Source organism: Furipterus horrens, unplaced genomic scaffold, assembly GCF_987537825.1.
Source record: "Furipterus horrens unplaced genomic scaffold, mFurHor1.1.pri manual_scaffold_3, whole genome shotgun sequence".
In the NCBI taxonomy this organism is placed as follows: Eukaryota; Metazoa; Chordata; class Mammalia; order Chiroptera; family Furipteridae; genus Furipterus; species Furipterus horrens.
This window is the reverse complement of record NW_028327173.1, coordinates 83,232,875-83,247,332: the sequence shown is the minus strand read 5'-3', so window position 1 is coordinate 83,247,332 and position 14,458 is coordinate 83,232,875. Positions and strand designations below refer to the sequence as shown.

Below are 14,458 nucleotides of genomic sequence, written 5' to 3'. Positions count from 1 at the left end.
GCCACAATGGAGAAGTTCAATTAATGGCTACTAAACAAAGTCAGGTAGTTCTCTACAGAGCCTGGGCAGACTTAGGTAAGGAACACAAAGATAACAGTGAAAGGGGTAAGGAAGACTGACAAAAGGAGAAAAAGGTCAAGAGAAACTGGGCTGCTGCAGGGACTCCCTACCATTTTGCCACAGGTGGGCCACTCGCATGGGCTGCAGTGTGCGACTGGGAGGACGCAAAAGGCACGTGTACCTACGGTAAAGCATTTAGGTAAATTTTACCTTCGACTTTAACCAAATCATCCTCTCTGTATGTATGTATATGACTCAGAAGTTTGTACAAACCCAGAAAAAAATTTTAATGAAAATACCCCAGTACAATTGCATGTGATCTGAAGTGAAGAATAAAAGGAAAAGGAATTTCCAAATCTTCTTAACTATGCCAAAAACAAAACAACAACAACAAAAAACCCTTTACTCTTCATGTTGCCCTCCAATCCTCCAACTTTGTTCTTTAGGTACTTAAAAGTTACATCAGTTACTCATCCCTATCTGGATCAAAAAAAGTTTGGGGAACGGGAGGGAAGCAGCTCAGAATATTAAGGAAGTATCTTAAAGCAGTTTGCATTTGCTTAGAAGTCAGAGATGCAAAAATCAAAGCCATCTACATTCTTTAATGAATATGAATTACACTTCCACATAATTCAATATGGAATCAAGGAATATTTCTGAGAACAGGCCATGTAATGCCATTTTTTGAGCTTCATGCAAATTGGAATCAAAGACAGCCAGCTGATTTGATACCTTAAAATTTCCAAAGGCACTGCAGAAAGCACACATTCCTTAATTGTGCTCAATTAGCATAAAGTTTTAACAAGCCAGATGACCTGCTGTAAAAATATCTATGAATTTGGTTTTTTTAATATTTTATTTTTTAGAGAAAGGGGAAAGGAGGTAAAAAAAGGAGAGAAACATTGCTGTGCAAGGGAAACAATGACTGATTGCCTCTCACATGCCCCCTACTGGGGACTGCAACCCAGGCATGTGCCCTGACTGGGAATTGATCCTGTGACCTTTCAGGTTGCAGGCTGGCACTCAATCCAAAGAGCCACACCAGCCAGGGCGAACTGTCTATGAATTCCCAAATAGCCCTTCAAACAACAGTTCTCAAAGTATAGTTCAGAGATATCTGCTCCAAGACCCTTTCAGGGGGGTTTGTGAAGTCAAAATTATTTTCATAATAATGCTAAAATATTACTTTCAGTTTCCTCATTCTCATTGTCTGACAGCCATACAGTGGGCTTTTCCAGAGGCTACATGATGTGTGAATGCAGAGGCAGGTATGAGAATCCAGCTTATCTTGATTAAACCTAGCATTAAAGAGATTTGTGAAAATGTAAAGCAATGACACTATTCTTATTTTTTCTCCATTTTTGGGAAATTATTTTTCATAAAAATTTTATTTATTTCAAGGACTTAATGTTTTGTTTTGTTGTTTTTGTTAAATAAATTGATTTTAGTTCAATTTCTAGTATAGTAAAATTAAGAAACTCTTTGGGAATCTTTAATAGTTTCTTAAAGTGTCAAGACACCAAAAAGGTTGAGAACCTTGGTATCTAGCAATAAGTACTTAATCAGTTTCCCAAATAGTAACTTTAAATACCTAAAAAAATAAGAAAGGCCAAGAAATAAGTTTCTTCTTGGCACTCTTGAGATATCAGAAGAGGTCCTACAAAGCTGCATGGTAATAAAAATACCCAATGTGGAAAAATCAGTTATACTTTTCAAATAAATTCAACCTCAATTCAATAAACATTCATTGAATACCTAGGTACTATATACAGTACGTAAGATAAGTTTAAAAGGAGAGGAGCTGCCCTGGCTGGTGTGGCTCAGTGGACTGAGTGCTGCCTGTGAATCAAAAGGTTGCTGGTTCAATTTCCTGTCAGGCCACATGCCTGGGTTGTGGGCCAGGTCCACAGCTGGGCACTTGCGAGAGGCAACCAATTGATGTTTCTATTTTTGAGAGCTGACAGTCACTATTATAACAGCAGTTGTGCTATCCAATAGATTAAGTACTAAATATGGTGAATAAACCTCTCTTCCCACCTCAGATACTGAAAGTACAAGACCACATGCCTTTAACTGGAGGTATGGATGGTGGCTCCTTAACTCATCCTAGGTCAAGCAGATATGTTCTGTCTACACAGATGCTGTACTGAGGCTATAGTGCAGGTAGCTGTTTGATTCTGTGATTTTATGCCATATTCTACGCTACTTGGTGTTGCTACTAGTGCACTGACTCAGTCTGTGTCAGGAAAGAATGGCAGGAGCCTTGCCCTTTCCTATTACGTATATTACACCCAAGCATCAGTCTCAAGGCCACTACATGCATCTGCCCTTTGTTTTTTGAACTTCTTTCAAAACATTCAGGAGAAAATCTTTATAACATCACCTCTGAACCCAAACTAATGCAGAATTTTAAAAAATACAATGGCTATCTATGTTAATGCTTCACAGGCTCACAGGGTTGGTAGGACTTTTCTGAGTATGAAAAAAACCTCTGGTGTGATAACATTTCCACAACTAATTACAACGCTGACTTAGGTAGGAGAGAACTCCTCCAACTCCAACTGATTCACAAAATTGTGGCTCATTTACTAAACTGTATAAATTGTATCCATTTTCCTAGCAATCATAAACGTCAATCCAGAAAAGACCTGAAAAATGTATTAACTATTCTGGCTTTAAAGATGACCCAAATCCTTAACCAATCTCAAAATGAAAACCACGTATTATGCATTCAATTTGCTACAACCATGAACAATGTTTACTAAAATAAAAATCTCAAAATTTACAGTTTTATCAGCACACTCACGTTTTTCCTAATAACTCTGCCGATTTTACAGCTGAGAAAACTAAGACAGCAAGCTGACATAGTTCACACACACTGATAGGTGGCACAAGTGGGACTGAATCCATAGTTTTTACTTGAAGTGTCCAGTGCTCTCTCCAGGAGAGTAGAGCTGCCCAACCACATCAAATGCTTTGACTCATTTATAATTTTTCAAGGGGAAACAAATTTTACCTTCAACATTTTTTTATTTGCTGTGTTTTTGCCACATTCTCTCCTCAGCTGCTCACTCATGGCTTGTAGCTCTCTTCCAAAGTGAATCATTCTTTCTATGGCGGCTTGACTTCCTCCACACAACTGGCGTCTTAACTGACTTGAATCAACTTCTGTAACCAAAACAAACAAGTATTTTACTACCTTACCGAATGGAGAGCAATGGAGAAATGAACAAATTGCTTATAATATTTTGTATGTTTAATTTAATAACTATTACCTAATATTTTTCTCTAAATATGCAGATATATTTAAGTTAATATGGAACTTTGCAGCTAAAAGGTATGCTTTATCTAGGTCTCAAGAGTCTAGGATCCAATATCTAGCATGCAGTTGAAAGTCAGGTGACAACCTTTCACAGTGTTAGGATGTACCTATATGTCAAGGAAAATTTTATAAAAAGTTAAGCACAATTCTCTAAAACTACATTAAGCCATATTAAGAAAAAAAGAAAAAAGTTGATAATTGCCTCTCAGGCTACTTGAACTGCCAAAAATAGAATTAAATGATTCCTGGAAGCTAAGAGAGGCTAAATAATTCCAATAAAAACACAGAAGACACCATATACTAATTTTTTAAAAAGGTTTAATTACACTACTTCTCGAAAAATACTACTTTTAGAAAATAATTTTATAGTGTATATCTTGGCTGACAATAATCACTGATCAGTAATGTAACCGTTTAAATTACCAATAACAACATATAATTACAAACAATGATAGTTAATATTTAATAGGCTCTTTGAGCTATTAGCTTTTCACAAATTAGCTCATTTAATTCTTCACAATGACCCATGAGGCAGTTATTATAATACCCATTTTACAGATGAAGAAACTGAGGCACAGAGCTCTTGAGTAACTTGTCCAAGGTTACACAGCCAGTAAGCGGCAGTTGCAGAATTTGAATCCAGGTGATCTGGCTCTAGAACTTCTGCTCTTAATCACTATGCTCAAATTACTCTTTGAATGCTGAGATTGCTGATATCTGATAGAATAAAACTAGGCTGCCTTTTCAATGATACTCCTTGCTTGGAAAAATGAATTAAACATTAGGACGCATAACCCTCAACAACAAGGTGGCTGCATAAATAATAAAATAACTTTACATTTATAAAGTAGTTTCTTATATATACTCTTAACAATTTGAAAAAACACATTTTAACCTCAAAATACTAAGAAATTTAATGGTGGCCACGGGATTCTGACAAAAAAGAACTCATAAATAAGCTTCAATAATTTTCACTTTCCAATTAATGAGAAAGTTTACTGATGATTTAACTTCATGGTTTAATTTACTACACAAGTTGTCAACAAAGTAAAATTAAGCATGACACTTAATTTGGGGGCAGGGGGCTCATACTTAAAACACCTAAGTGCCATGCACTGAACTAGCAGCCACATATATTCACATTAAATGAATTTGAGATATTTGACTAGAATTTATAAAATCTCTACCCATTTGGCCTTTACTGGTCATATTAAAATAAGCATAAAACCTTTTTCTACCTCCAACCTTAAATATTTAACAGTAATAAGTTTGGTACTGCTGCACTAATGACAGCACTAAGGCTGAACCAAAACAGTTCAGCAAAGAAAACTCTCTAGCACTTAACTTCAGAAAGTACTGTAAAGTAACTCTGTCTAGCAACCCACTCTCACAAGAATGTTTAACAAGAAATAATATCTATTACTGTCAAACCAATGGCACATACATCTTTAAATCTGATTTATGCTCATCAGCTGTAAATCAGTACAAATAAAAACATAACCTTGTAGTCATCATTTTTTATTAAAAATGTAAGAAATATCACTGCAGACCCATTTCGGTGTCACAATCTTCCATTTCGTGGTCATGCTTAGAGCTACCATTTAGGAAACCATTGGATGAAGTTTCTCCAACTCCATTGGAGTAATGATCTGTTTCCATGTCTACATCATTACTGAAAACGAAAAAAAAAAAAAAAAACAACCTAATTTTAGAAAGTGCATACTTGCAGCTTAGTTTAAAATAAATTACTACTCAACTACATAGCCTACTTATAAACTGACTTCATAAGGCAATAATAACCTGCAAAAAAAGGTATTTAGTTAAATCTTGAATGTACTCAAAGCCAAAATATGTGGCTGACTTTTAACAGTTGTCTCCCAGAGGTAAGGTGGAAAACACATGTACTAAAATGTAGTAGTTTCATGACTTTGTATCAAAACGGCGAAATCATACTTCAGCACATACTTTCCACTATTTTTCAAACTCAGATCTGCACTTCATTCTTTATTAGTCAGTTCCTGCTCCAGAACCCCTACCCTTGCCCCAGCACTCACCTCCAGCATGTAAGGGGAGACCTCACTCTCCAAAATACTCCTGGAGCCCACTTCACCTCTTTTCTGCCCTCCCATTCCACTCACTTCTAGGCTTTTTCATTGCTAGTCTTGACATTTTTGTCATTTGTCCCCATTACTTAAAATATACCCTCTCTCAAAGGTAAAGAATAATCTTAAAAACGACTCAGTCTCATCCTCTCATAACTTTCCAATAACTCACCCCTATTTGACTCCCACAGGCTTTGTTATTGGCTAAAAATGCCAAAGTATTGCCAGATACTAATTTTTTAAATGCTGATTTGGATATTTAGGTACAGTATTTCCAATTTTCACTCATTTTACATTTATTGAATAAATAACTATGTGCCAATAACTGTATTTGTACACACTGAAGTTGTTGATGTAGGACCTTCAGATCCATCCACACATTAAGTGATAAATAAATACCCTATCTTTAAGAGTCTCCTATGAAGAACTCGGTAAGGATTATACAGCCCCAAAGGAAACAATTGATGAAAATATAGAAAACATTTAAACAAAAATGACCGTTTCTCATTAAAAAAGCAAGTATATTCATTCTTGGAAAAATAGAAACACTGAATGCAGATTAACAAAAAGCACCCTATGCATAATGCCACCAGAGGTGGTTAATATTTTGGGGTGAGTTTTTGGCATTGGTTTAAGTGCCTGTATGTGAGTGCATGGGTGTATTCACACGTCTATCAGTAGCACCCATTTTATAAAAAGGACACAGACAGAGGGAGATCTAGGCAGAAGGGGACAATGGCCTTGGAACTCCCCTCCCCAGTCAGAAAAGCTGTTAACTATATTTGACGAACTTTGAGAATTGGTAAGAAACATCAAACTTTAAAAATAATGTTTAATAGAAATCCTTAAGATCAGCTTTTAGCAATCTTAATAATATACTAAGCCATTTAAAAAAAATTCAACATAGTATCATTTGAGAGGGATTCTTTCATTCAATACACATTAAGAACCCCTGAGCCATATTCCTTGGTGGGTGCTAAGGACAGAATGAAACAGCCTCTGCCCTCTAGGAGCAAACAGCCTGTTAACAGCTAATAAGGTTATTATATTACAAGGATTAGTACTATGATAAAAGTTAATCATAAGGAATGACACAACATTTGATGGGGATATAAATTAAGGCAAACATCCTGGAAGAGGTAACATCTGAACTTGAGTTTTAACTAAAATAGAAGTTAGAATGGAGAAGAGGGAGAGTAGGGGGAAGAGATTCAGATGGAGGGAAGTATATAATAGGAAAAGCATAAGTCTGGAAGTCAGAAATTCTGGGAGGTAGTCTCAGTTCTACAACTTACTAGCTACTAATTATTGTCCTTAAAACAAAAACAAAAACAAAAACCTACATTTACTTTTCTAAGTTTTTCAGCTCTTCAGCTCTACATCTGTAAAATGGTTTTAACAGTTGATAGTATCTTTGCCTGCTTCACAATACTGATGTAAAGAAAGCCATTACCAACTATAAAATAACTACTGTTTAAGAATTTAAGGGAATTTAAAAGCGTACTTTCTTCTCCTATACTGAACATGTCAACCCCTTCTGTAAAGCTTCCTCCCCTGAACTCAGGTAGTAGCAATAGGTCCCTTTAGCAACTTCCTAAGTATGAGGATAGTATTTAAGAGAAAAACTCATGAGGATAGCATTTAAGAGAAAACTCACAAAATGATTGCAACCCTGCCCTCAAAAAATGGTAGAACCCTCTATCAGCTATGAAGTACTAAAAGCTTAAGTTTTAAAATTCCCATATAGTTTTTAGTATAATATTCTACTTTAAATTTTTTTGTATGTCATCTTACTGCCAAAGACTACCATGACCTCCTCAGCAAGACAGTCACTTTTTCCATAGTTCTTCTCATACCACTCCTGCAGACTTCCATTATAACCTGTACCACACAACCCCATTACTTCAGTAAATTTTTGTCACTTATAGATATCCTGGAGATTCAGATAAATCTTCAAATCTGTAAATACATATTTTTACATATACTCCTTTCTCTGGAGTCATATTTCTGTTAAGATTCCATGCTAAAAGTTAGGTTCTCTCTCCTCTGATGAAAAATTCTGCACTGATGAACACTCCCCTAAAATGCAGTGTGACCAATCAATTCAATATTGTAAGACCAAACCAATATCAAATTGATAAAATCTATCCATTATTTTTATGAAAAAAGTGTTATACCACAACACCTAAACCAAACTGAGATTCAAATACTAGATTATTTGAGCAGGCTAAATTCACAAGAATTTGCTTTCACATAATAGTATTCAATTCAAGTGACTACATTTCAGGAGCCTTTAAAAGGTTCCATGAACATTCAATCTGAATATGTCATAGTATTTAGTCATTTCTCCTTCCAAAGCTCTTTGAAGTCAGAAGATACTTCTTCCTGTCTAGCAAAATGATCTGACATGCAACAGGTCCTCTATACTATCCTTATGCTCAATGTTACTAAATAACTTAACCACATCTGCTATATTAAAGCTATTTTATGATAGACTCTCAAATAAGAGTCTTTGTAAAATTAAGTTATTTGGGAGTCAGGAAACATTCCACACACATTTATACTAAAAACACACACACAGAGGAAAAAAAGAGTTGTAAACATATCACATGTTAATACTACAGGTTAAATACAATACTGTGACTTAACTTGGAAACAACAAATGGCATTTATGTGATCACCTTGTGTGGGTCTGTGGGCAGGCAGACTAGATTGCAGAGCCATGGATTTGTCCTTACAACCCCACTGTAAGGGCAGAGGGAGTGGAGAGCAAGAGGAGGGAACAAAGGAAAGAGCCTTTGTGCATACTGAGAAACTAAAATGCTTTGGGGAACTTAGTCCCTACCCTTCTATTCTCTGGGGATTTGGAAACTCCCAGACCTCCATTATGGGTCATATAACTCAATTCTACTTAATTAGTAAAAAAGATAACACCTATAATTAGGTTGCTTATAGTAATGCAAAAGTTAGAGAAATCACTTACCTGGTGAAGTTATTAACTTGCTGTGATCTTGACATATTTATACTGTTCAATTCTGGTACATTCAAATTAGATGACTGGTGTTTACTATGGCAATATGATTGATGTGCTTTATTTGATATTATACCATTACTACAACTTTCAAAACCTGGAAGAAAATAAAGTTAGGTCATGAAAACAGAAACAAATACTAATTTATTATTAGGTTGTAGATAATGTACCCATATTCTTTCTGATTTTTGCATTTAAAATATAGGAGAGTCAGTGGAGTATTTAAATAGTAAACAACTAACTTCTTTGAAAAGGTATAAATATACCATTATCTTCTCCTCTGACAATTACTGAAGGCTTAATTATGGATCTTACTAATCATCACCCTGACCCTATGAAAGGGCAGTACTGTCATCATCCCTGAAGTGACTATATGATATTCAAGAGCAGCAGTAGCTAAAGATACACACATGAAAATCATCTGTAGGGTACAGGATGGTATATAAAAAGATATTAATGAAGGAAGGCATATGCTGAGAAAAAGCAAAGGTGTTACTCTATGAAAGGATAGGAAACAGCATCTGACTTCTGTTTTAGAAAGTTAAATGTACAGAAGAAAGATAACACCTTGGGAAAAAAAGAATGAAACAGACAAGCAAAGAAAGATGACTAAGAAGAATTAGAAATAAACTTGTAGAAGTGATCATAAAAGCTAAGAAAGGAGAGAATTCTAATTAAGAGAACACAAAAGCCTTGAAGAATAAGGCTGGTGACTCAGACAAGGGAGAGGAGAAAATGAACTAGGCAGAGTGAACTCTGGCAAGATGCTTGGCTGAGCAAGAATGAGACAACAAGCAGACATCACAGCCACATCACCTCCTTTGAATTTATACTTTATTAAAACACAGTCAATTTCTACAGACAACTCATATGTTGGCATTTGTTTACGAATATCTGCTACAATAACGTAATCTCAGAACAGCTCTTCAAATTACGTTCTGATAATAAAAACATACGCATCTGATTCACTTATAACTTTTCTAAAAAATCCTGAGATCAAGTATACATGTGCAAAACTGCTATATAGAAATGTCTAGATTTGTAAAACTTTTGTTTCAAAAACATAAAGATAGTGTCATAAGACTGAATCTCACCAGAAAAATGTGCAGTACTTCCTTTGCCTGATGCTAAATTGTGGATATTTATTCCATGGCTGGGGCTCATACTTGGACTACTAAAAGGTCGAGGACTAACAGGATAGCTGTCTTGAGATTTTGGACTTCGGCCTCCCAAACATCGTACTTCACTATCTGTACCATTCACCATTTCTATAAACTGACGCACTCTAAAAAAGGGAAAGAAATGTACTTAGATAACCATCAAACAGACATTTATTTCATAGCAACAGATTTCTAAAAAAAAGATATACTGTATTTCCTTTATTCCAGATTTACCAAGAAAATGAAAATCTATCTGTAGCTATAATAAATTAAATCCAAATGGGCTCCCTTTTCAGCCTCAAAAAAATTTAATCAAAGTAATATTAGCACTTGGTAGAAAAATCAAATAGTATATAAGAACATGATGGGATTCTAACAAATATTTCTACATGCCTATTCATAGAAGCATTGTTCACAATATCTAACAGTGGAAGAAACTCAAAAATGTACCAATGGATGAGTGAATAAACAAAATGTAGTATATATATACAATGGAATATCAGTCAACCTTCAAAAGAAAAAAAATTTTGTGCTACAACACAGATGAACTTTGAGGACATTAGGCCCAGGTAAATAAGCCAGTTACAAAGGACAACTATTTCATGATTTCACTTATGTAAGATACCCAGACTAGTCAAATTCAAATTCATAGAGACAGAAAATAGAATGGTGGTTGCCAGGAGCTGCGGGGAGGAGAAATGGGTAGTTAGTGTAAGAGTACCAAGTCTCAGTTTGGAAAGATGAAAATGGTTCTGGAAATGAATGGTTGGCGATGGTTACAAAACAATGAGAATACACTTACACCTCCTGAACTGTACATGTAAAAATGGCCAATTTTATGTTATGTATATTTATCACAATTTTTAAAAATGCTACAGACTTACTATAAGGTACTTTGCAGAATGAAAAATAGATTCCCATCTTCTAAGTAAGATTTTCACATTTGGAAACACAGAGATAGAATGACAGAAGAGCAAACACACAGCAAATGAGGCCATCTGTTTATACTCCTCAACATAAGTGTTTCCTATAATCTCTTACTTAAATGTGCTATATCACAAAATTTTCTGTCAACATTTGAAAGAAGGTAAAACAAAAATTATAACATGGAAATGAGTCTGATTACATATAACACACATATAATAAATAAACATGTTTTCTTGAAGAAACTCACTTTAATGTGAAAAGAAGATTAGGATTTCTTTCAAGTAAACTTGGGTATAACTGTTGTGTTGTTTCAATGGCTTCTCCCATTCTTCCTGCTAATACCAATTTCTGAATTCCTATTTAGAAAAAGGGAGCAAAAAATTAATTTTTTTAAGAGTAAAAACACATACTTAGTAGACTCTCAACAAAAGATTTAGTAAACTATTTTAAAATACATTAGTGATTTTCATTTTTTTCTAAATTATAGTTTCAAAGAAAAATTTTCAAATTAAAAAAACAAGTACTTTTATAAATTATTTTTAAAAATCACAAACTATCATAGAATATAGGAAAAACACCTATTAAGCATTACTGAATAAAGAGTAAAATTAAAAAGATGGCTATGTTTATGGCATACATGGTATTTATGGTTTGTTTCATGGATATATACTAATCTCCAAACTCACTGAATTACATTCACAAAATATGTGCTTTTAATATGTCAACTGTACCTCAATAGTTTTTTTAAAAGACCATAGGAAACACTAAAGAAATAATATTCAAAATGTCTTATCAAATGTGATAATCTTTTGAACCCAGTACTAAAAGAATGCTGAACTTTTGAGTAAGATCTGAATTCAACAGACACTCACTGAACATTCCTTGTGCCAGGTATCTGTTAAATCAGATGGTGAGGACACACAGAGTAAGTGATCATGTCCTGCTCACCACAGCTTACGCTACAGTGAGACAGTACACAACGGCTGTAATACAATGCAGTCAGTGTTATTACAGCAGTTTGACCTATAAATTTGTTATAATCCATCATGAATTTGCCCATCATTTTTTAAGTATATTTTATTATGTTGTTACAGTAGTTTCAATTATTTTTCCCCTTTGCTCCTCTCCGCCCAGTACCCCTTTATCCTCCAGCAATCCCACCCCACTTAGTTCATGTCCATGGGTTGTGCATATAAGTTCTTTGGCTTCACCCTTTCCTATATTATTCTTAACTTCCCCCTGTCTATTTTGTACCAACTGATTATGCTTCCAAATCCCTGCACCATGTCCCCATTTCTCCCCCTCTCCCCTCCCAGCTGATAACCCTCCAAATGATCCCCATACCTATGGTTCTGTTCCTATTCTGGTTTGCTTAGTTGGATTTTGTTTTCATTTTTTAGATTCAGTTGTTGATAGCTGTGAGTTTGTTGTCATTTTAATGTTGACAGTTTTGATCTTCTTTTTCTTAAGTAAGTCCCTTTGACATTTCATATAATAATGGCTGTGTGATGATGAACTCCTTTAGCTTCACCTTGTCTGGGAAGTGTTTCATCTGCCTTTCCATTCCAAATGATAGCCTTGCTGGATAGAGTAATCCTGGCTGCAGGTTGCCTTTCATCACATTGAATACTGCTTGCCAGTCCCTTCCTGCCTGCAAAGTGTCCTCTGAGAAATCAGCTGATAGTCCTATAGGAATCCCCTGTAGGCAATTCTCCGCCTCTCTCTTGCTGTCCCCAGGACTCTGTCTTTATCATTCACCTTTGGCACCTCAGTCATGATGCGTCCTGGTATGGTCTCCCCTGGGTCCAGTTTGCCTGGGACCCTCTGTGCTTTCTGGACCTGTATGTCCATGTCCTTTGCAAAATTTGGGAAGTTTTCCTCATTATTTTCAATTCCTGCTTCCTCATTCTGCACTGGTTGACTATTTTTTTCTTTCTTATGTTCCAAATCATTGATTTGAACCCCAGTTTCCTTCCCTTCACCACTGGTTTTGTGTGGATTTTCCTTCATTTCACTTAGCATAAGTGTTTGCCGTACTCAAGCATATCTGCCAAGCCTGTGAGCGTCTTTATCACCAGTGTTTTGAATTCTGCGTCTTGTTAGTTGTCTATCTCCTCATCTGTTAGGTTAGCTATCTCCTTGTCGCTTAGTTCTCTCATTGGAACCTTGATCCATTTCCCCTTTTGGGCCATAGTTCTCCATCTCCTCATTCTGACAGGCTCCTGTGTTTGTTTCCCTCTGCGTCCCAGGTAGAGCTGTCACTCCTGTTATGTTGTAAGGGGCGGAGCCTTAGGGATTCATCAGTACAGGGCAACCTGTTTTACCACATTGTGGTGCTGTGTGTGTGTGTGTGTGTGTGGGGGGGGGTTCAAGAGGGAACAATGCCACCTGCACAGCACTTGCCCCTTTTCCAGGCACCTCTCCCACTCCTGCACCAGACTGGCGCCTCTCTAGCTGCTGCCCTGGCCATCATTCCCAGAGTGAGTTGGTCTGCAGATGTTCTAGGACCATGAGAGCCCTTTAAACAAGCAGACTCTGCTGAGACCAGTAGTTTCTGCCTCCACCCCAGCCCCCATAGGTCTGCACAGTCAGAAGCAATGAGGATTGGTTTTCCCTGGTGTTGGGACTGTGGGCTGTGAGATCCGGTGAGGAGCTGGGAAGGCTTCCCAGGTGTCCCTCCTGACTTTTTAAAACAGGTGACTGTGGTTTTCCGCTGGCTACCGCTGCCGCCACTGTTGCCATCACCACACCGCATCCTCTCAGGCCCATCTCCACCCCTCCTACCTGTCTGGATGAATATTTCTTCTTTATTTCTTTGTTTGCTGGACTTCCATGCAGTTTGATATTCTGGAACATCTGGTTGTTTCTAGTTTTTAGGTAGTTGTATTCCTTCTTAGTTGTGGAGGGAGATGCAGCGTGTCTGTCTACACCCTCATCTTGGCCGTAAGTCCCCTCATGTTTTGTTTTTATGCCTACATTCTCATCAAGTTCCACTCTCCCTGATGGACCACTGTACCAATTACAGGATGGCTAATTATGGAACATTTACCATGCTGACTTGACCTTGTAAGAACAGGCCCTACTGTTCTGGCCACAAGTACTAGAACCTAAGTAATAAATACTTACGATTATTTATTTATTTATTTAACATAGATGGAGAGAGAAACACTGATTGGTTGCCTTCTGTATGTGCTCTGACCGGGGAGAGAACCCACAACCTTTTGGTGAATGAATGGAATGATGCTCCAACCAACAGAGCCACCTGGCCAGGGCCTACATAGATTTTTTAAAGGTAATCTTCAAAAATGTCAATGAAAATAAATTACAGAAGCATCAATTTTAAAATTTATTTTAAAAACTTTTAATTTGAAAATAAAATTTCTAGAACACGATATAACCGAACTGTAACTTGAAAATAAGTGTTAGCCATGCACCATAGGGTCCTTACTTTGTCTATTCTTAATGGAAGCCAATTCTTCTAGAACAGTCTGGTCTGTAGATCTGGCAAAGGCCTCTGCTGTGGCACAGTACCCATGGTGTACTAAGTAAGATGAAACCATTCTTAAAAGAAGAAACACAGTGTTTAGTCAAGAGAATATATGCTTCATACTACAATGTATATAAACAAAGTCTACTCTGGTGTTACAAAACCAACTTACTCCCTTGAAATAATTAAGGCTTTAATAACCTCAAGTTTAAAGTTCAAAAAATCATTTTGTTGTTTCATGCAGTATTTCTGAAAAGATAACTGAAAATGCTATGTTGAGACTCCTGTCCCTAAAAATAAGTATTACTAAAAAATTAAGGATATCCCTATTATCTCCAGGTCCTGTCCTATTATTTCCTGTCCTTGGAG

At 36.3% G+C, this 14,458-nt stretch overlaps 1 protein-coding gene across 1 annotated transcript in view; it reads right to left on the bottom strand.

Annotated features, from left to right (window-relative positions):
- The window catches only part of RANBP9 (RAN binding protein 9), an 82,084-nt gene that overhangs the window by 7,905 nt on the left and 59,721 nt on the right, over positions 1–14,458 (bottom strand). The window contains exons 7-12 of the mRNA XM_090269796.1: positions 14,051–14,163; positions 10,850–10,958; positions 9,610–9,800; positions 8,468–8,612; positions 4,933–5,054; positions 3,077–3,228 (exon numbers count right to left, since the gene is read on the bottom strand). Of these exons, the coding sequence (XP_090125922.1) occupies positions 3,077–3,228; positions 4,933–5,054; positions 8,468–8,612; positions 9,610–9,800; positions 10,850–10,958; positions 14,051–14,163 (832 nt within the window). The remainder of the gene's footprint in view (positions 1–3,076; positions 3,229–4,932; positions 5,055–8,467; positions 8,613–9,609; positions 9,801–10,849; positions 10,959–14,050; positions 14,164–14,458) is intronic.